Source organism: Lissotriton helveticus, chromosome 5_1 (genome assembly GCF_964261635.1).
Source record: "Lissotriton helveticus chromosome 5_1, aLisHel1.1, whole genome shotgun sequence".
Classification (NCBI taxonomy): Eukaryota; Metazoa; Chordata; class Amphibia; order Caudata; family Salamandridae; genus Lissotriton; species Lissotriton helveticus.
In genome coordinates, this window is record NC_136065.1 from 1,840,652,563 (window position 1) to 1,840,676,018 (window position 23,456).

A 23,456-nucleotide genomic window follows, 5' to 3' on the forward strand; every position below is an offset into this window, starting at 1 on the left:
GACAAAGGTGTTTCACCCAGGAGCAGTCTCGGCTGTGCCCATGCTTCCTTTTAATGAATCCCTCTCTAACGTTCTCCAGGGAGCCTGGTCCAGACTGCACAGTGGCTTCTGTGCACCACATGATTGCTCAACGCCATCATGCTGCCCCAGGAGACACACCCGTCACCTGAGAGCCTGGTGGTGCAGGCCTTAGCCTTTAAGGTCAACTCAAATGCATTACCGTCCACACTACTGAACAGGGAATTTAAGAGGCTGGACACCTTTGGGAAAAGCATCTGTTCTTCCACCAGCCTAGCATTACAGTTGGGGGACTGCATGACTCTTGAACAGTTACTCCCATGCATGGTTGCATAGATGCTTCCCATACTTCCAGAGGAGGGCAGCACCATCCTCCACCAAGCCCTCTTGGATGGTTGGGATGCAGGAAAGTTGTATTCAGTTTATTTCGTGACTATTTCCATGCCAAAAAGAGGAAGCCAGTGTAAGAAAACAGACTTTTTCCAGGGTTATCCCCACTTTTTGCCCCCACTTTGACTACTAGCTACTGGTCTAATCGCTCTGCAATGCCCTGAGCCTAGCTAAATAGAACTCAGCTCATGTGCTCTGACAATTAAAACGGTGCAAAGTTAATTGGCGTGTCCCCAATTGGCATAGCCTATCTTACTTGCAAGTACATAGTACATGGTACCAGGGCGTTTAAGTTAGAGCATCCCCCAGGGACTGCCACACTTTTTGTGCCACCCTGAGTGGGAGAAGGTAAAACATGGTACGCAGTCTACCGCTGCAGACTGGAAGGGCAGTTTAAAACTGATGACTCAACTTTGCCATTTAAGGTAATGGCATATCTCAAACTTTTCTGTTTAATGTATGCAAGTCACCCCATGGCAGACCTTAATATCCAAAGGCAAGGTGCTGTATATTAAAAAGTGTAACAGGAATGTTTACCTGTTTCAAAAGTAAAAACCCTAAATTGTAACATTTACTATTGAAAGGCTAGTAGCCTAAGGGTGGTACTGTTTGGTATAGAATCAGTGCATTAAATCCAATGTAATGCCACTGGTGGGCAAAGCGCAACTTTAGAAGTTGGCACTTTAGTTGCCCAAGGTTTCCAGTGCCTGTTTATTCATGTACACAGAGCTTGTCCTACAGACAGGTTTCTGCAATCCCAGGGAGACGTGCTAATAACTCCTTGGAAAGGACACAATCATGGCAGAGAGGTTACCTCCCTCCTGCATGAAGCCACACACAAATTAGCCCAAAAGGCAAGCTTCAAAGGAGAAGCCGCCTTTGAAGGGCAAATGGGTAACACTTGGCAGAAAAGCTGCTCTTTTTTAGGCAGACAGACTGGCCCTGGTGACAGGAGAGGAGAAACCGGTTGTCAAACAGGTTTCTCCAGTACTGTGTTTAGCCTTGAGCAGCCACATCTCTGAGGGTGGACACAACCTACCTAGAGAGCATTTTTGGAAGATAAATTGGCCACCCCTGGCACCCAAATTTCGACCGACTCGGAAGAAGGACTCCTCTGCTGTACTGAGGGACCAGAAAAGTGAGACTGCATCGACTAAGACTGCATCTGCTGGCTAGTGAAGAGAGGGACTACTGCTGTGTCCTGCTCAGGAAGAAGTTGTCTCCAGAGCCTAGACAAGCCAAGAGAACTCCAAGGGCCAGCTGACTGGCCTCCTGTTCGCAACATAGGGGCACAATAGTTGAAGGAGCCCGCTGGGGCAAGTTGGTAGCCCAAAGTCTTCAAGCTGCTACCACCGCTGCCGTGGAACCCAGGGGACTAAGACCTGGCATACAGAGTTGAACCAGAGTTTGCTGAGCCCGGGAGTGCGGCCAAAGAGTTGCTAGGACTCTCGGAAGGTAAATTATCGACCCATGAACGATTGGCTTGCGACAACAGGGGATTGGTAGTACAGTGGCGACTGGACTTCGGCCAGACCACTGTAGAGGACTTCATGGGACATCGCCATGCAACCAGGACTCCCTCATCATCTTCCTGAACCGATAAATCCCTGCAGGAAGACTGCTGTTGGCCACGTCACATCCACAGCAACCTTAGAGCATCTTTAGCATCCTTTATCCCTTGCATCAGGACCACTTCATAGGAATCCATGGCAACGCATATAAAGTGCCTGGAGCTGTTGAAGGACTGCGCCTCCTGTGAAGGCATCTGTTCTTAAGGATAGAGGTGGGTCCCCTGGACTAGCTCCTTGCCAGAATGGTCATCAGAACTACTTGAAACCGACCGCACTGACACTTACCTAAGTTTCATTGAAAAAATTGCAAAGTATGCGATTCACTAATTTTGGCACGGCATTTTCGCAATTGCGGATATGGATTAAATATTGCTTATAGAATCCATATCTCTGGAATCCTCCAGTGTATATTTTTCATTCTAGTGTCTAAATTCTTAAAAAAATATAACCTATTGTTACTAAATTGAAAGGAGTGAATTAGAGAATGTTTTTATTTTGTTGAGGAACAAATGGGAATGTATAAGAATAGGGATAAAATTGGAGTTCATACATCAGAGAATTAATCTGTTTATTTTAGGACCAGCAATATGAATATTTGTCAAGCGGTCCTTAGCACACTTTGGATAATATGATATCTGTATCATTAGGATTGAGATAATTTTCTGAAAATTTTGTGAGTATCTTTGGAAGACTATAATAAATATTAATGTCATGTAAATATATTGCGTTTGCATTTACACTTTTGAATTTTGTGGTTATATAAGGTGTATTGGATACACCAATTGTATGTATTATGAAGATGCGTTTGGGATAGTGGTGGTTCAGTCCATTTCTTATAATATATAAAGAGATATGATAAATGTTGGGATGGGGAGCCAAAATAAGTGTTAATGTTTTGATTTCTTTTTTTTAATGCGATTTGAAGTGTATATATATGTATGTTTATTTACAGCCATGATGAAGTCTTCTTGGAAAAGACGAAACGCTTTGGCTGAGCTGAAAACGTGTTTGAAGAATACAAATGTGGGATTCAACACTATGGCTCCTGGTATTTATGGACTGAATGAAGCTTCATCAATATCTATCGACTGATTTACATTGTTGGGATACGAGCTAGTAGGAGTACGGATTGTTTCTTTGTGATATTTTGCAGCACTCCCTGGGTTAGGTTTGATTACCGATTTTTAGAAATTGGGGTTGGATTTCTCGAGTGTTGTGTCGATTTCTTCTTTAATTGTTTAACTACTTGTTGCTTTGTGTAAACCTTGCTGCTCAGTGCCACAGCTACCCAGGGTTGAGCTGAGGGTTTTGCAGAACCAACCTACGAACCTACAAGTCTGCAGTTTCTAATAGAATCTTTAGGGTGTAGGGCCCAGTTTGCAAAGAGGGGAGAATGAGAAAATCTACCGACACATTGGGTCTCTATCAGAAAAAGCACTGCAGAAGGTAAGAAACATTTTCTTCTGATAGAGACTTCCAACGGTAGATTCCTTACCTTAGAATAGATAACCAAGCAATACATCTCCAGATGTAGGTCAGCAACCGGCTAAAAGGAGAAAGTCCTGGAGGATCACACAGGCAAAATGCCAGTCTTGACAGACCTGCATGTCCAAGCAGTAGTGTTTTCAAAATGTGTGGAGTGACGTCTGCAGAGGTTTGGCAGACGTCCAGGATGTCTACCCAGCACACAAATGTAGTAGCAGCAGTGTGAGAAGTTGGCCTGATATATAGTGCTCACTATTCTAGTGATCACTGTATCATTCCAAACAACCCTTATTGATGATTGGTTGTAAGTCAACCTTATTAGACCAGCTATCCTAGTAGCGTGGACAAGAGCAGTCTTTAGGCTAAACTCTAGAGGGCGTGTTAAGCCAGCTGTTTTACCATCACATATACCCCTTGGACACCAAGTGAAAGGACACCACTCAAGTTGTTATAAAAATAAAGGATATTTATTAATAACAAGTCTACCCTGAACTCTTTATGAGTCAGGGAACTAAGCACAATACAAAACTCTTACGAAAATACTGCAAGTTGCACAAATAACACAAATGCCCGAGGGGCACGAAAAACCATATACTCTAAAAGTGGAATGCGAAATACTAGCAGGTAAGTAACACGAGCCAGAGGCTTCAGGACCGCTAGGACTACCTTACTGAACCCTCAGGTTAGGAGCAGGAGGCCTAGGGAACCCGGGTGCAGAGTGGGAACTCTTACGCGGGATGCGGGACAAAGTCTATGGATGCTAGTAATTCTAAAGTTACTGTTTCCGGACGAATCCGACTAGGTAGACTAAAAACGAAAAAGGATCTGGACACTAGGATAGTGATCCTGTGCTGGAGCACCGAAATGCTCGAGTTACCTAGCCCAGGGGCTGCGGCTGCATAGGGTTCAAATGACGTCAGGAATCCTCGTTGTAGTCTATGGAGCCTGAAAGAAGATGTTCCTGGTAGGCGACCAGTGAAGATGTTCGGTGTGATCCAAGGCTGGATCAGTGAAGGAGACGACCTGAAAGCAGAGGGGACTCAGTTTTCAATCACTAGCCAGTGATTGTGTGGGCACCAGGATGGCACCGGATGAAGTCACCGCGATCAGGTGAGTGGGTGACGCTGGACTCTGCAGTCACACGGGCCCGGAGGCGTTGTCGGTGTCCAGGCTGGAGGTGCGAGCTGCCCCACGATGGGGTCTGCTGTCGGCGATGCTGGATCCAAGATTGGAGCAACAAACCTTGGCAAAGGCAAGCCCACGCGGTGGAGTCAAAATGGCGTCTGGAGTGGACCAGGAGGGTCCAGGGCACTTCTTGTTGGACAAGGAGCAAGGGTCAGTCTAGAGGATCTAGACCAGCGGTGAAAACGTCGTGGTACGTCGTCAGGAGGGCCACTAGCCGACGGGCAAGTGACCGGACAACGTGGCAAGCAGCAAAGAAGCAGAAGGGCCCCACGCAGATCTCGTGGATGCTGGGGGGCTAGACTTCGGTGCTGGAGCTGCTCAGGTTGGGGCTTCTCAAACCCCAGTGCACCCACTCGAGAATCCCTCGGCGGTCGTGCTGGTTAAGCGTCGTGCAGGTCTTGAAGATAGCCGGTCCCACGGGTCTCGTCACACCCACGAATCTCAGCTGGGCTGATGATACAGGTAGAGGTCAGAGATAGCAGGGAATCCGGGTATCGTCGAGCTGGTCAGTCTTGATCCGGAGGATGGACGTGCAGCAAACCACAAGCGCTTAGGTGGTGCCTGCTGGTGCAGGGTGGCTACTCCTTAGCCACAAGGGAGAGTCTTCAGAGAATGAGAAGAGTTCCTTTCGTGGAAAGTAGTTCAAGTTTCAAGATTATCCAATTTGGGAAGGGTGCCCGCTCCTACCTTTATTCTAAAAAAAGGGGCTGGCACGCGACTAGGTCCTGCCCATGGGTGGGACCAGGAGGGGGGTGGTTACACCCCTCTCCTTTGTCCGGTTTCTCCCCAGCTCAGGGGCTGGCGTGCCCCTGGAACTGGTTTGAGCCGACATATGCACAGTGAGCACCGGGGTGCCACTTGCAGTCACCTTCCTCTCAGCCCTGCCTACCTGGGATACACAAAATCCTGTCTGGGATGGTGCTGGCACCGCCCCTGACAGGAAACCCTTTGTCCAGGCCTCCCTCGCTGGAAGGACTCCCAGCAGCAGGAGGTCAGACTTGTGTCTGTGGTGGCAGCATCCATTTTGTGATGCTGAGGCTTGAGTTAACTTTAACCGGGGTTCACAGTTACATACATGTCGTGCCCCTCTAGAAGGGTGCAATGCTAACCCCGTCGCCAGAATTGGCGAGGGGTTAGTATTCCAATTCGTATGACACCTTACTCAACATGTTTTGATAATGCTATGCCAAAGTTAGCATTTTACCGCGAGGTTCATAATGCACTTAAGGGTATATGGTATAGCGTTATCATGGAACAGCTATAAGGACTTGGTTCCGCAAGCTGCAAACGGGCTCAGCTCATGCCAGAGCACCATCTCACATAATTCCACGCACTGTGCCTTCAGGATTGATAAGGCCTGCCATAGGAGTGACTGATAGGAATATATGTGTCCATTTTAGGGTTAGATATAGGGATACTATATCTAAAGCACTAAAACACCACCTTGCCCCAGCTGTCGTGCAGCCAGTTGTGTCAGATTTGGGTGGCCAGCCAGGGGTGGCATAATACATGCTGCAGCCCCTGGTAGGCCCTGGGTACACCTATGCCCTGGATACCTAAGGTATACTGTACAGGGACTGATAAGGTGGCCAAGTACCAATTGGTAAATTCACCTAAGGTACATGCTTGTCAATTTAGAGAGACAACAGCTAGGCTGTGGGTCTGATTAGCAGGCCCACAGCCAGGGAAAGTCGTAAACCAGTGAAGCAAAAAGCAAAAATCTGGGGTGGCCATGGGATTGCAGACCCCACTCTCCTACATAACCCCCCCCCCCCCCGACCAAACTTAGGGACATTAAACTAACCTTGACCAGGTGAGTCTTCTTGTTCTAAGTGGAAGTACCTGGAGAGACCATCTGCATTACCATGGTCAGTCCCTGGGCGGTGCTCCACTGTAAAGTCCATCCCCTGTAGGGAAATGGACCACCTAAGAAGTTTGGGGTTTTCACCCTTCATTTGATTTAGCCATAAGAGGGGCTTATGGTCGGTCTGAATCTTGAAGTGAGTACCAAACAAGTATGGCCTCAACTTCTTCAGGGCCCAAACCACAGCAAAGGCCTCCCTCTCAATAGCTGACCAACGTTTCTCTCTAGGGGTCAGCCTTCTACTTATAAAAGCAATGGGCTGGTCATGACCATCAATATTCAGCTGAGATAGAACAGCTCCCACACCCAACTCAGAAGCATCTGTTTGGACAATGAAAGGTTTGGAGTAGTCTGGACTCTTGAGAATAGGTGCAGTGCACATGGCCTGCTTTAGGTCATCGAATGCCTTCTGACAGCTAACTGTCCACTGAACTTTCTTTGGCATTTTCTTACTTGTCAGGTCATTAAGTGGAGTCACAATGGTTCCATAATTTCTGACAAATTTCCTGTAATAACCAGACAGGCCCAAGAAAGCTCTGACCTGTGTGTGGGTGGTTGGAGGAGCCCAGTCCTTTATGGCCTGTATCTTGCTCTCCAGAGGTTGAACTTGGCCTCCACCTACAAGGTGGCCCAAGTATACAACTTGACTCTGCCCTATCTGGCACTTAGTAGCCTTGATAGTGAGGCCTGCCTTTTGCAGGGCCTCTAAAACTTTCCTTAGGTGGATCAGGTGATCCTCCCAGGTGGAGCTAAAGACAGCAATATCATCTAGATATGCTGCACAAAAGTCATCCAACCCAGTGAGAACTTGGTTCACCAACCTTTGAAAAGTGGCAGGTGCATTTTTCAAACCAAAGGGCATCACCACAAATTGGTAATGACCTCCTGGGGTAGAAAATGCTGTCTTGGCCTTGGCATCCTCAGCTAACCTGATTTGCCAATAACCAGCTGTTAGGTCAAATGTACTTAAGAAAGTTGCAGAAGCCAACTTATCTATCAGTTCATCTGCCCTAGGTATTGGATGGGCATCTGTCTTAGTGACAGCATTGAGACCCCTGTAGTCTACGCAAAACCTCATCTCTCTCTTACCATCCTGGGTGTGAGGTTTAGGCACTAGAACTACAGGACTAGCCCAAGGGCTCTCTGAGGGTTCAATGACTCCCAATTCCAACATCTTTTGTACTTCTTGTTTTATGCAGTCCCTGACGTGGTCAGGTTGCCTGTAGATTTTACTCTTTATAGGCAGACTGTCTCCAGTGTCCACCTCATGTGTGCACCAGCTTGTCTGACTGGGGGTCAGAGAAAACATTTGTCTGAAGGATTGAAGGACTTGCTTACAATCCTTTTGTTGATGGTAAGAGAGGCTGTCAGAAAAGACTACACCATCTACTGACCCATCATCAGGGTTCTGAGTGAGCAGGTCTGGGAGAGGGTCACTCTCTTCCTCCTGTCCCTCATCTGTGGCCATGAGCAAGCCCATGTCCTCCCTGTCAACAAATGCTTTGAGCCTATTCACATGAAGTACTCTGTGAGGGCTCCTGGGAGTTCCAATGTCCACCAAGTAGGTGACTTCTCCCTTTTTCTCAATGATGATGTGGGGTCCAGACCATTTGTCTTGGAGAACTGTTGGGGCCACTGGCTCCAACACCCACACCTTCTGTCCTGCATGGTAAACAGTTAGGACAGCCTTTTGGTCATGCCAAGCTTTTTGAAGTTCTTGGCTGGCCTCCAGGTTTTTAGATGCCTTCTCCATGTACTCTGCCATCCTGGAGCGGAGACCAAGTACATAGTCCACTATGTCAAGTTTAGGCTTTTTGAGAGGTAACTCCCATCCTTCCTTCACAAGACATAGGGGTCCTCTTACAGGATGTCCAAACAAAAGCTCAAAAGGGCTGTAACCAACCCCCTTCTGTGGGACCTCTCTGTAAGCAAACAGAAGGCAGGGTAAAAGGATGTCCCATCTTCGCCGAAGCTTTTCAGGTAACCCTTTTATCATCCCTTTGAGGGTCTTGTTGAATCTTTCAACAAGCCCATTGCATTGTGGGTGATAGGGTGTGGTGAATTTGTAATTTACACCACACTCCTTCCACATAGCAGTCAGGTATCCTGACATGAAGTTTGCACCTCTGTCAGAGACAACCTCCTTAGGAAACCCCACTCTGGAGAAAACTCCAACCAGGGCCCTAGCCACCACAGGAGCTGTAGTGGTCCTAAGGGGAATAGCTTCTGGATACCTGGTGGCATGATCCACTACCACCAGTATAAATCTGTGCCCAGATGCTGTTGGGGGGTCCATTGGTCCAACAATGTCAATCCCCACTCTTTCAAAGGGAACCCCCACCACAGGTAGTGGTATAAGGGGGGCCTTTGTGGTGCCACCTGATTTGCCACTGGCTTGGCAGGTGACACATGAGCGACAAAACTCTTTAGTGTCCTCAGACATGTGAGGCCAGTGAAAGTGTGGGGCAAGCCTGTCCCGAGTCTTGTTCTGGCCTAAGTGACCTGCAAGGGGAATTTCGTGGGCTAAGGTGAGAAGGAAACCTCTCAGGGACAAGGGGATGACCAGCCTCCTGGTAGCACCAGGCTTGGGGTCTCTTGCCTCAGAGTATAGGAGTCCATCGTCCCAATATACCTTATGGGCACCTGTAGCATTCCCTGCAGCCTCAGCAGCAGCCTGCTGTCTGAGGGGTTCAAGAGAGGAACAGTCTAACTGTGCCTGCCTCAAGTCTGCCCTGGAAGGTCCCCCTGTCCCAAGAAACTCAACCTGTTCAGGCTCAAGCTCTTCTAGGACAGTTCCTTCTGGGGTCTTGGGGTCAGTCTCCTGAGAGAGCTGATCCTCCACCTGAGGCAGGGGGGAAGGGTTAACCTTACCCCTACTGTTCTTTCTCTTGGTTAGTGTCTGGTCCATTCTTCCAGGATCCAGCACTAGTTCAGCTGGGCATTTCCTGGCCTGTGACCTAGTCACAGCAAGGACATGTGCTGATAAACCTAACATTTCCACATGAGTTCTATACTCCACATCTGACCATAAGGAGGATTCCAAATCATTGCCCAAAAGACAGTCCACTGGGAGGTCTGAACTAACAACAACCCTTTTGAGGCCATTTACCCCTCCCCAGGAGAAATTAACAAGTGCCATACTATGGGAGGTAGTGGCATTGCTAGCATTGGTCACCAGGTAGTCTGAACCTAGTATTACCTGTTCAGGGTCCACAAAGTTTGGTGTCACCATAGTGACACTGGCACAAGTGTCCCTGTAGGCCTGAGCCATTTTTCCATTGATCAAAGGCGTCTGCCTGTACTTGCCCAGAGTACTGGGACTTATTGTAGGGGTCATATCCATGTCCCCAGTACAAACAAGAACAGCCTGAGTAGGTATCCTGACTAAGTCAGAACCCGCCTCAGTTCCCAGGGTTAACCCCACTATAGCCTTGGGAGGATTACTACCACTACTAACTGTACTAGGGGGTGCAGATGCCTTAGGGGCAGTAGTGGTAGGAGTTGGGCCTTTCTTGGTGCACTCACTAAACCAGTGAGTATTACTTTTGCAGTATTGGCACCATGGTTTCTTCTGACCATTATTCTTCTTCTTTTGGGAATTCTGGGACCCACCCTCTTTAGATTGTTGGGGCCCTGTTGAAGACTTCTGGTCATTTTGCTTATTCTCATTACCCTTGGGGTCTGCTTTCTTTTGGCCACCACCCTGGTTCTGGTTCTGCTGCTTGACCCTTGTCCTGACCCATCTGTCTGCCTTCTTTCCCAATTCTTGGGGAGATGTCAGATCTGAGTCAATAAGGTGCTGATGCAACAACTGATTTTGACAATTATTTAAGATTTGTTCTCTCATAATTAGATTATACACTCCTGTGTAATCAGTAACTTTACTTCCCAGTAACCAGCCTTCAAAAGCCTTAGTGGCACAATCAACAAAGTCAGCCCAATCCTGAGACTGAATTTTCTGGGTGTCTCTGAACAGCAACCTGTACTGTTCAGTTGTTAAGCCAAACCCATCAATCAGTGTATTCTTCAGGACTTGGTAATTGTTAGTATCCTCAGCTCTAGTAGTGAGGAGCTTATCTCTACCTTTACCTTCAAAGGAGAGCCACAATATAGCTGCCCACTGACTCTGGGGGATGCACTGGACAGTGCAGGCCCTCTCCAAAGCAGTCATCCATTTGTGGATGTCATCCCCTTGTTTAAAGGGGGGCACTATTTTACTCAGGTGTCTAGTATCAAAACTCCTGTCTTTATCCTTAGGGATATTGCTGCCACCAGTGGCGACTACCCCACTCAACTGTTGCTCTCTAGCAAAGGCAAGCTTCTCCTTGGCAAGGGCAAGTTCTTCCCTCTGGATCCTTAGATTAGCCTGTTTCATCCTTGCTTCATGTTCTCTCCTCTGAGGGGAAGTCATTCTCCTCTGGGGAGAAGTCATTCTCCTCTGAGAAGAGGCATGAGAGTGCACAGATCTATTGGAGTCCCTAGAATGAGACCTATCTCTTCTAACTCCAAAGTTAGGCCTGCTTAGGGTCAGTACTGGGGGTCCCCCAGATCCTTCCCTATGTAGGTCTACGTTGTCCCTAGTAAGTCTGCTGACTAGCTCAGGACCATTGTCTGCCTCATCCCCAGAAAGAACCTCTTCATCCTCCTCCTCCTCTACTTCCTCAGTTTCAGGGAGGTCAGGATCACCAAGGGTACCTTTTAAGGCTGGCATGCTCCCATCTGTATGAGTAGCTTTTCTAGCATCATATGTCTCTAAGAGACCTAACAGAAAAGGAGTGGTAGGGTTAGAACCCTGTTTCAATTTCCTGGAGGTACACAATTGTCTCATCTCCTGGAAACTGAGAGCTGCATATCTGGAAAGGACCTGTGGAGGGTCACTAACCACTAGGGGAGTCTCTGCAGACTCTCCATGGGTAGACATGCTTCTAGTGTGGTGTAAGTGATGCACCTACCTACACTATGGGTTTACCTACTGATCGCTTGCTAGAGTTGTAGTTAGGGTGTGCTAAGCCCTGTTACACTACAACAGCTGGTTCAGTAGAACTCAGAGTATTCTAAGCTAAGTTATATGTACCTTGGTACTTATGTGATCTTTCAAATGATATTCTTAGGATACGTGTGTGCTAAAACAACAGCAAGCTCAAATCCCAACCGCTGCTCACCAATGTGAGAAGTTGGCCTGATATATAGTGCTCACTATTCTAGTGATCACTCTGTATCATTCCAAACAACCCTTATTGATGATTGGTTGTAAGTCAACCTTATTAGACCAGCTATCCTAGTAGCGTGGACAAGAGCAGTCTTTAGGCTAAACTCTAGAGGGCGTGTTAAGCCAGCTGTTTTACCATCACATATACCCCTTGAACACCAAGTGAAAGGACACCACACAAGTTGTTATAAAAATAAAGGATATTTATTAATAACAAGTCTACCCTGAACTCTTTATGAGTCAGGGAGCTAAGCACAATACAAAACTCTTACGAAAATACTGCAAGTTGCACAAATAACACAAATGCCCGAGGGGCACGAAAAACCATATACTCTAAAAGTGGAATGCGAAATACTAGCAGGTAAGTAACACGATCCAGAGGCTTCAGGACCGCTTGGACTACCTTTCTGAACCCTCAGGTTAGGAGCAGGAGGCCTAGGGAACCCGGGTGCAGAGTGGGAACTCTTACGCGGGATGCGGGACAAAGTCTATGGATGCTAGTAATTCTAAAGTTACTGTTTCCGGACGAATCCGACTAGGTAGACTAAAAACGAAAAAGGATCTGGACACTAGGATAGTGAACCTGTGCTGGAGCACCGAAATGCTCGAGTTACCTAGCCCAGGGGCTGCGGCTGCATAGGGTTCAAATGACATCGGGAATCCTCGTTGTAGTCTATGGAGCCTGAAAGAAGATGTTGCTGGCAGGCGACCAGTGAAGATGTTCGGTGTGATCCAAGGCTGGATCAGTGAAGGAGACGACCTGAAAGCAGAGGGGACTCAGTTCTCAATCACTAGCCAGTGATTGTGTGGGCACCAGGATGGCACCGGATGAAGTCACCGCGATCAGGTGAGTGGGTGACGCTGGACTCTGCAGTCACACGGGCCAGGAGGCGTTGTCGGCGTGCAGGCTGGAGGTGCGAGCTGTCCCACGATGGGGTCTGCTGTTGGCGATGCTGGATCCAAGATTGGAGCAACAAACCTTGGCAAAGGGAAGCCCACGCGGTGGAGTCAAAATGGCGTCCGGAGTGGACCAGGAGGGTCCAGGGCACTTCTTGTTGGACAAGGAGCAAGGGCCAGTCTAGAGGATCTAGACCAGCGGTGAAAACGTCGTGGTACGTCGTCAGGAGGGCCACTAGCCGACGGGCAAGTGACCGGACAACGTGGCAAGCAGCAAAGAAGCAGAAGGGCCCCACGCAGATCTCGTGGATGCTGGGGGGCTGGACTTCGGTGCTGGAGCTGCTCAGGGTTGGGACTTCTCAAACCCCAGTGCACCCACTCGAGGATCCCTCGGCGGTCGTGCTGGTTAAGCGTCGTGCAGGTCTTGAAGATAGCCGGTCCCACGGGTCTCGTCACACCCACGAATCTCAGCTAGGCTGATGATGCAGGTAGAGGTCAGAGATGGCAGGGAATCCGGGTCTCGTCCAGCTGGTCAGTCTTGATCCGGAGGATGGACATGCAGCAAACCGCAAGTGCTTAGGTGGTGCCTGCTGGTGCAGGGTGGCTACTCCTTAGCCACAAGGAAGAGTCTTCAGAGAATGACAAGAGTTCCTTTCGTGGAAAGTAGTTCAAGTTTCAAGATAATCCAATTTGGGAAGGGTGCCCGCTCCTACCTTTATTCTAAAAAAAGGGGCTGGCACGCGACTAGGTCCTGCCCATGGGTGGGACCAGGAGGGGGGTGGTTACACCCCTCTCCTTTGTCCGGTTTCTCCCCAGCTCAGGGGCTGGTGTGCCCCTGGAACTGGTTTGAGCCGGCATATGCACAGTGAGCACCGGGGTGCCACTTGCAGTCACCTTCCTCTCAGCCCTGCCTACCTGGGATACACAAAATCCTGTCTGGGATGGTGCTGGCACCGCCCCGACAGGAAACCCTTTGTCCAGGCCTCCCTCGCTGGAAGGACTCCCAGCAGCAGGAGGTCAGACTTGTGTCTGTGGTGGCAGCATCCATTTTGTGATGCTGAGGCTTGAGTTAACTTTAACCGGGGTTCACAGTTACATACATGTCGTGCCCCTCTAGAAGGGTGGAATGCTAACCCCGTCGCCAGAATTGGCGAGGGGTTAGTATTTCAATTCGTATGACACCTTACTCGACATGTTTTGATAATGCTATGCAAAAGTTAGCATTTGACCGCGAGGTTCATAATGCACTTAAGAGTATATGGTATAGCGTTATCATGGAACAGCTATAAGGACTTGGTTCCGCAAGCTGCAAACGGGCTCAGCTCATGCCAGAGCACCATCTCACATAATTCCAAGCACTCTGCCTTCAGGATTGATAAGGCCTGCCATATGAGTGACTGATAGGAATATATGTGTCCATTTTAGGGTTAGATATAGGAATACTATATCTAAAGCAAAGGGTGATTACACTACCTTGCCCCAGCTGTCGTGCAGCCAGTTGTGTCAGATTTGGGTGGCCAGCCAGGGGTGGCATAATACATGCTGCAGCCCCTGGTAAGCCCTGGGTACACCTATGCCCTGGATACCTAAGGTATACTGTACAGGGACTGATAAGGTGGCCCAGTACCAATTGGTAAATGCACCTAAGGTACATGCTTGTCAATTTAGAGAGAGAACAGCTAGGCTGTGGGTCTGATTAGCAGGCCCACAGCCAGGGAAAGTCGTAAACCAGTGAAGCAAAAAGCAAAAATCTGGGGTGGCCATGGGATTGCAGACCCCACTCTCCTACAAGCAGCAGCCTTGGTGGATGGGGACACAAGCTCTCACGGGGCAGCTTTTTGCGTAGTGCATAGCAGATCTTGACGGAGAGTACAATATATTGAGAGATGGCCCCCTTCTGCCCAGCCTTGCCCTTTTTTCACTTCAGTTAATCTGATGAAGTACTGATCGTATCGTCCACCTGATTGTCCTTGGTGTAATCAATAAAATAAGAGCTCTCTTTGGATTCAGGTGATGGAATGTCAGGTCTTCCATGGAAGGAAGGCTGAGGGATACTCTGGCTGATATGTAAGGGGTGACAACGCTTGGAAGGAAAAAGGCAGTCGTCTGAAGAATACGTTTGTAGGGCAAAGGCTAGTGTCAGGAGGATGGACTGAGAGAACTTGAAGATCGCTGACCCTTCTGGTCGATTTGATGGCCACTAAGAAGACAGTTTTCAGGGGTCAAGAGTTGCATAAGACAGCTGTGTAGCAGCTTGAAGTAAGAACAAATCAGAAAAGTGAGGACCAGATTGAGGTCCCATTGGGGCATCACAAAGTGGGTTAGAGGAAACAAGTGTTATAAACCTTTAAGGAAATAAGTCACAATGGGTGACTTGAACAGGGAAGGTTGGTCCAGCAACCGCAGGAAAGATGAAATGGCCTACCACTAAACCTTAACTCTGCCCAGGGTAAGGGCAACTCCAACGGCAGGCGTACACAGTTTCTGAGGAGGGGTGCCTGGATGCCAAGATGCAATCACAGACCTCGGGAGTGAGACTGAACTCTCAACTGTTGAAGCTCAATCTCCAAGCATGGAGGTAGAGCATTCGCCGTTTTGGGTGCAAGGCACTGCCACAGGAGATCCACCCGAAGGGGCAGCCTTATCAGCGGACTGATGCTCACCATACTCTCTGTGCCCAATCAGGAGCTACTAGATGACTTGGGCCCAGTCTGTCCTGATCTTCCTGAAAACTTGAGGCCAGAGTGGTATCGGCAGCGACGCGTACAGGAGTCCCAAGTGCCATTCAGAATGGCCTCCAAGCGAGAGCCGCTATGAAACGCCAACACACAAAAGTGCTGACTTTGCGTGTTCTCAGCGGTGGCAAACACATCAAGACAAGCGGCTCCCAGTTCTTGAAACGACCTTGCCCCACCTCCGGGTGTAGTCAACATTCGTGAGCCACAAGGCTAAGTTAGTCTGCCCTGGCAATCAAGGAACCTACCAGGTGCGGCACCACCAGGAAAATGTCTTGGTACTCCAGAGGCACACAGGGTCCATGACCCCACCCCACCCTGTTTCTTGCAACAGCACAGGGAGTCTGGATTGTCCGCAAGCACCTGTAACAACCTCCCCTTGAGGGATGGAATGCTTTCAACACCAAGCGAATGGCACTCAATTCCAAAAGGTAGATATGGAGCCGTAGACTAGAGGCCTCAGATCTCCACCTTTCCCAGGCGTCCGCCGCAACCCAGAAGTGATGCATTAGTCACTATCAGTTCTGGGTGGGTTAAGGATAGGGATCCACTGCTAGCCCAATTGCGGTCCAGTAACCACCACTAAAGATCTTTTGCACTCTCCAAAATCTGGATGTGGTTGGAGAGGTTTCTTAATGTTGGGGCCAATGATACTTAAGATCCCACAGCAAGGCCAGCATATGCCACCTGGCTTAGTTGACCAGCAGGAGGCCATCAGTCCTAGCAGCATCAGTCTCTACCTTGTTAAAATCCAGACAGAGGCTGAGAAATTTGGCTTACAGCCTGACAGTCAGACTCTCCTTTCCAGGGAGAAACCAAACCATGTCCAGGATGACTCCCATGAAGGGAAGCATCTGAGAAGGGGGCAGTTATGACTTTGACATGTTGACAGTGAACCCCAAAGATAACAAGAGGTTCGCCGCAGTCTGGAGGTGGTGGACAGCTGCCTGGGTATACCCACCTTCAACAGCCAGTCGTCAAGGTAGGGCTAGACTGGGATCCTTGACCTCCAGACATCGGTTGGAAAATCCTGTCGAAGACAACCAGGCGTGGCAAGGGATACCAATATTACTGCTAAGGGCTTGTCTGACACAATCCATGGTATCCAGGCTGCAATGGATTGTGAATCTGGCTACTGAACAGCTATCCGGTATAGTTTGGGTTAGTACAGGTGAAGGTCTTCTGGGAAAGGCTAGTGGGACTTGAGCAACCAAATCCCAGAGGAGATGGGATTAGTGGATCAGCAGGCAGTTAGCATTGATTGGTATTTGTCTGACTGGTGAAAGCCTGCACCACCAAGCTCTCAGAAGACTGGTGCAGATATATAAAGGCACAGTTGCAGAGGGCTCGGCAGTGGCGAATACCAATTTGATTATTTACTGAGGGACCAAAGCAAGGTTTGGCCTTGGCCCCTAGGTGGGTATCAGTGAGTGCCTCATGAAAGTCAGTAGGAGCATAGTAGTGGTTTGCCTTGGCTGGAGTACTTCGGTCAGGACATATGTTTTAAAGTCTAAGTTGGGGGAGCTATAGGTTGAGAATCTCATCTGCCCTCCGCACGACTAGACCCTTGACTGTTCAGATATAAGCGCACAAACAGACACACACCATCAACCATATCAACTTTTGACTGTTTTCAAAGACATTTATATGCGTGCACACACACATGAACAAATGCCCACTGATTTAACTTATGTTAAAAACATCTTGGCTGTGACAAAGTAAACACTGAAACAACTGCATTTTTATAGCTACTGATACCATGCCATGCACTCCTCAAATGTATAGGTACTTGTGTTGAATTAGGCTTGTGGGTGTGGCAGAACTATGAACTGAGCATCCATACCAACAGTGAATCAGTTTCAAGCTGCTTTGACTCTCATATAGTAGCATACAAGTTAGTTTGTAATTTTCAACAATGGCTAAATACTTCTCAAACTACACCACGTAGTAGCCACCCACTGGCCTAATTGTCCCTCACAATGTCTTTCTTTCAAGCCACTATCGGCTTTAAAAACAATCCGTCCCCACAGATAACCACTTAAAACTCTTGACAAATCCAAATCTGATCTTATCTTTGGAACAGAGTTTTAATGCTCACATTGAACAGGAGCATAACTATCAACCAACACATTAATTAAATACACCAATACCACAGACGAGGGAAAGAAAGCAAATATTTTATTCAGTTCACTCAATGTGCTTAACAAAGGGTATCTGGATGGACGCTTTTTCTTGCTAAAGGAGTGCATTCATCAAAATACCTGTGCTGTCCTATTCTCAAATGCAGCTCTCCTGTACACAAGACCCACACACCAGACAGCCACACAGATTAGGAGATGTACATCACGAGTCTTATGTGCACTTGCTAAATAGCACACACATTACACCTGTCTTGTGTATTTCTTTTTCTGCATCTACCATTGAAAAGAAGGATGAAGAATGGGCAAGATGTTAGTCTCAACATACCACACACTGAAAAATCCCAATAAATCTTGCATGCCACGTCTTTAATACCATCCCTGCTTCTCCAAGCTCTTCAGCATGTAAATATTCCAGCAGAACCAAGGAACAACAAACTAGCAATGTGATTCTTAACACACACTTCGACACTGCCCTAAATGAAACTTCTTACAGATGTGCAATCAAATTCCCTACTTCAATAGCACATCGCGCATGACAAGCTGCTGGAGTGCAGAATGGCATGGTATTAAAAAAAAAACCCTAATCGAACTATACCAACTTCCATGGAGTAGTTCTCAAGCATCACAAAGCACTACTTTGTCCAGAGATACATAGAAAGCAGATACTTTCAGTAATGCATACTCTATAAAGCCCAGCAAAAGTACAGGCAAGATCATGTGGACAGTGGACGACAGATAAATGCTAGACGTGTGCTGTACCAATACATACCACTAACATAACATGCCCAGAGTTAAGTAGCCAGAGAATTCAAATTGAAGGATGTCTGGAGGAGCATAACAAAAGAATATTTACTATACTTGTAGTGAGAGTCCAGGAGACAATGTGCAAAACAGACGAAAGTGGGCAAAAACACTACCTTCTAGTTTTTTCCCTCATCAAATGTATATGCGGATGCAAGGATTCCTTGGGAACACACCTTTAATAGAAATTTCTTTCCCTTGAAAATTATGAAGATAACGTAGGAGAACTTCTTTCCAGTAACTGCGATAGCTTATCAGACCCAAGTCAGAGAGTGGCCGTTCAGGAGAGCCCACTTTTTCTTCCACTTTGGAAAGTAAGTAACCTGCAAAAGTAAAAACAAGTTGACACGTGGTTAAAAATTAATAATTAAGAACACAGAGCTGGTGCAATTCTACAATACTTCCCGGACAAACATTTGCCATTCTTAAACACATCTCACTGGAATGTCCATTTATCACTGACTACATATCTATTATATTGCAATTATGTATTGCAAACAAATGTTCAATATATTTTACATGACACCACCAACCGCTGACAAAAAGCAGAGAGATGTGCTTGTTCCATAAAGGCTCTTTATGACCGAATTAAAATAGCTCCTTAAAACTCAATGTTTGTTTTGTCGGCTGAAACTACACAAATCTAAGTAATTTTTTTTAACACTTGGAGAAATGTGATATTCTCATATAAAGACATCTTGCCTTTCTGATATTTATTGTTCATTCGATTTACATAACATAATATGTATTTGAAAAGCGCGCGCATCACCCAAGGGTATCAAGGCGCTGAAAAAGACAACAAGTTACTTACCTGTAACTTCAGTTATCCAGTATTGGTATCTTTCATAGATTCACATGCCTGAATCATTCCCCGTCGCCGAGGCGGGAATCCCACGGTATATAAAAAAGCAGTGCCAAAAGCAATTACAGTAGTAGGCCCTATGAGAAAGGCTTGAGGCTTAGATTGTAGTAGCCTATCTACCTCATTATGCTAAAAAGACCAAAGTCTTTGTTCCAACCAATCAGCTCACAGCACCCTCTAGAACCCTCTCTGCAGAGCCAGTTCTCCTCAGATTTTCGTTAGCACAAGTGGGAATGAGTATCCCAAAAAGTAGAGAACTGACTCTCCGGGGAGGAGGGTGGGTGCATGCGAATCTATGAAAGATACCAATTCTGGATAACTGAAGTTACAGGTAAGTAACTTGTTTTCTTATCCAGTATTGGGGTATCTTTCATAGATTCACATGCCTGAATCAGAGTAGCAAGCAGTATGCCAGGCAAAAGTTGGTTGCGGATGGTGGGAGACGTACAGTGTTACACTCCCATAAACACATGTTTAACAGCCAACAATTGCGAAGTAAATACATTACTAATGATAAACATGACTAAATTCGAAAGAGCAGTCATATAATATTAAACAGGAAAAGTAATAACACACAAAACAAGCAAGTAATCTGTAATACCTGTACATCTTTACATTCATAGATATATTGAAATGCATAGATTCATTATAAGATGAATAAAACCTTGGTTACCTGAATTTGTTCTTACGGAAACAGGTGACGTAAAACTGCTTGACCAACTGCCGCATCATCTTGGCTTACTGATTGTAGGCAGTAATGTCTTGCAAACGTGTGGGCATTCTTCCATGTCGCAGCACGGCAAATATTTTCTAGCGTCACTCCAGCAAACAATGCTGCAGACGCTGCTACAGCTCTTGTAGAGTGAGATCTGACAGTTTTTTCTAATGGTCTGTTAGATTTGACGTGGCAAAAAGGAATCGTGGAGGCTATCCACCTGGAAATTGTGGCTTTAGTGACCGCTTTCCCCAGTGTAGCTTGGCCATACGCCACGAATAATTGATCTGATTTTCTAACGTTTTTTGTTCTCTGAAGATAAAACTTCAAACATCGCTTGACGTCCAAAGAATGCAGTGCTCTTTCCGCCGGAGTTGTAGGATTTGGGAAGAAAACTCGTAATTTCACTGGTTCGTTTAGATGGAAATGAGAAGGCACTTTGGGTATGAAAGTTGGATTTGTTCGAAGAGTGACATACTCTTGAGAGAAATGCAAGAAGGGTTCTTTTATAGTGAAATCCTGAATTTCTTCTACTCTTCTGGCAGATGTCAGGGCTAAAAGCAAGGCGACATTCCATGTCAGGTACTTGAGGAAGGCTTTGTGAATTGGCTCGAACGGGTGCTTCATCAGTTGTGAGAGGACCGTGTTGAGCTCCCATTCCGGAGGTGAAGGTTTAACCGGAGAATAAGTCCAGAAAAGACCTCTCATGAACTGTTTTATCAGCGATGAAGAACACAGTTAAGGAAAGTCAGCCACTTTCCTGTACCTGGAAAGAGCCGCCAAATGGACCTTTATCGAAGAGAAGGAAAGGCCAGAACGAGCTAAATGTAAAAGATAAGGAAGAATTTTTTCTGCAGGAGCTTCAATAGGGTGTAAAGTGTTTGAAGTACACCAGGAGCAAAATCGCTTCCATTGGAGGCGATTAGTCTCTAATGTGCTCTGGGCTCGTGCTTTCTTTAAGATGTCCCGGCAATCCTGAGGGATTTGGAGGTGTTGAAACTCTAAGAAGTTAGGAGCCATGCGTGCAATTGCAGAGATTGAGGGTCTAGGTGAAGTATCTGACCCCCACTGCGTGACAGTAGTGTTGCTGCCGGGAGAAGTTTGATTGGAGGCTCCTGTTATAGCAACATGAGCTCCGGAAACCAATACTGATGAGGCCATCTGGGAGCAATTAGGAGGAGACGGCAGCTCTCCAGCTTCATTTTGTGAAACACTTGTGTAATCAAAGGGATTGGAGGAAAGGCGTAAGCATAAATTCCTGACCATCACATGGACAGGGCATTCCCTCTTGATCCCTGTTGAGGGTATCTGCTGGCGTAATACCGGCATTTCTTGTTCTGTTGGGTCGCAAATAAATCCACTGTTGGCTGGCCCCATGTCTGGAACACCTTTACCAATTGAGTGTTGTCCAGCTCCCACTCGTGGCAATCCAACAAGGATCTGCTGAGTTTGTCCACCAGGGTATTGTGAGTTATGTTGTGAAGCGTTAGCCATTCCCATAACTCCTGAGCCTCCTTTGAGAGTGTAGCAGACCTTGTTCCTCCCTGCTTGTTTCCATAAAACATGCTGGTGGTATTGTCCGTTCGGACCAGGACTGAAGACCCTGCGATTCTGGGAAGGAACGCTTGATGGGATAGAAAGATGTCTCTCAACTCCAGACTGTTGATGTGACATTGTCTATTTCTGAGACCATTTGCCCTGCACTTGCAAGTCTTGCAGATGACCTCCCCAACCCTCCATGGACGCATCTGTCGTTAGAACGAAGTCAGGAGGAGTTTGCAAGAATGTGAGTCCTTGTCTTAGATTGCATAGTTGCGTACACCATTGAAGAGCATCTACCATGCGTGGGGTTACTTTGATGATGTCGTCGAAGGAATCTGTCGCTTGCTCCCACTGAAGATGTAGCTCCTCCTGCAGAGGCCGCATTTTCAGACGTGTAGTGGGATGAGATTTATGGCCGAAGAACACATTCCCAGAAGTGAAGCAAACAGGCGAACAGAAAGTGACTTTCTTTTTGACAGTTTTATGGCCAAAGTCTGCAGACAGAGTTGTCTTTCGTGAAACAAGAATGCTCTGCATTACATTTTGTCCAGACGAGCTCCTAGGAAAGACAGGATTCTTCTCGGAATCAATTGATATTTGTTTTCGTTCACAGTGAGACCTAGGGATGCAAAGAGATTGCGACACGCTGTTATGTCGTTCTGTACTTTGCATTTTGATGGACCTTTGACTAGCCAGTCGTCCAAGTACGGGAAAACCTGGACGCCTGAAGAGCGTAGTGCTGCCGCTACCGAGGCCAGGCACTTTGTGAAAATCCTTGGAGCCGACTTGAGGCCAAATGGGAGTACTTTGAACTGATAATGGGCGCCAGCCACAGTGAAACTGAAATACTTTCGATGTTTTGGGTGAATTGGGATATGAAAGTATGCGTCTTCCATGTCCAAAGAAGCCATAAAATCTCCCTCGTTCAGGCAACTTAGAATTTCCGAAAGAGTGACCATGCGAAAGCCCTGCTTCTTGAGATATCTGCTGAGATTGCGCAAGTCCAAGATCGGTCGCCATTCCCCTGATTTCTTCTTTATGAGGAAAAAACGGGAATGGAAGCCCATCCGCCTTTGATGAACTGGAACTTTTTGTATAGCGTTCTTGAGGAGCATTGAATGAACTTCCTTGAACAATAAGTGAAGACGAGGGGGAAGGGAACCCCTGGGAGGAGTCATTGGTGGTTTGGTGACAAACTCTAGGGTGTGACCATGTTGAACTAGGTCTAGCACCCATTGATCAGATGTAATCTGTTGCCACTGTTGTAGGAAGCCAGATATCGTCGCGCCCACAGGGAGGGAAAGAGATACGGTTGGCGCCCAATTGATCTCACTGTTTTCTGTGAGTATCTCGTCCTTGATTGTTTGAGCTCTTTCATCCGCCTTGGCGAGAGAAACTAGCTGTTCATGACTGGCGGTACGAAGACTGCTACTTCTGCCGGTATTGCGGTTGATATTGTCTGCCTTGTTGGTAATAGCTTCCTCTATCACCTCAAAAGGATCCCCGCTTGTACTGTAGGGAACCCAGGGATCTTGCGGTATCAGTGCCCGTTTTGATTGCCTGGAGGGATTAGTCTGTGTTTCCCAAATAGAGACTCTGTCATAGGCCATATCCAGGATCTTTAGTTGGACCTCAGGCCGAAATGTGGTAGCTCTTAGCCAGCTCTGACGTCTGAGAACTGCGGCTCCTGCCAGTTGTCTAAAGTTTTTTATTTGCAATATCCAAAGTGCAATCGATGGTCTCTGCAGCTGCACGTCCCCCTTTCATCAAGATCTTGCGAGCCTCCTGTCTTTTATCTTCCGGGATTAGGTCAATCAGACCAGCCATGTCAGGCCACATTTGGCGAACCCTACCTCCCACTGGCGTTGAATGGGCCTAAAAGCACAGACTAGGAGGGCTTTTGAGGCGGATGCTGCGGGGGTGGATGTGGCCTTACCATACTGTTGTCTCCCTGCACCGCCACAGCGGTTCACATGTCCGCGTTGAGGTTGGTTCTGCGGCTGGACGAACGTGTGGGGGTGCCCCTTCCTTGGCCACGAAA

At 47.3% G+C, this 23,456-nt stretch overlaps 1 protein-coding gene across 11 annotated transcripts in view; it reads right to left on the minus strand.

Moving 5' to 3' along the window:
• The window catches only part of KAT7 (lysine acetyltransferase 7), a 761,891-nt gene that overhangs the window by 99,949 nt on the left and 638,486 nt on the right, over positions 1 to 23,456 (minus strand). For all 11 annotated transcript variants that reach the window (XM_078645259.1, XM_078645254.1, XM_078645249.1 and 8 more), the window contains one exon: positions 18,473 to 18,619. In XM_078645259.1, coding sequence (XP_078501385.1) covers positions 18,473 to 18,619 — 147 coding nt within the window. The remainder of the gene's footprint in view (positions 1 to 18,472; positions 18,620 to 23,456) is intronic.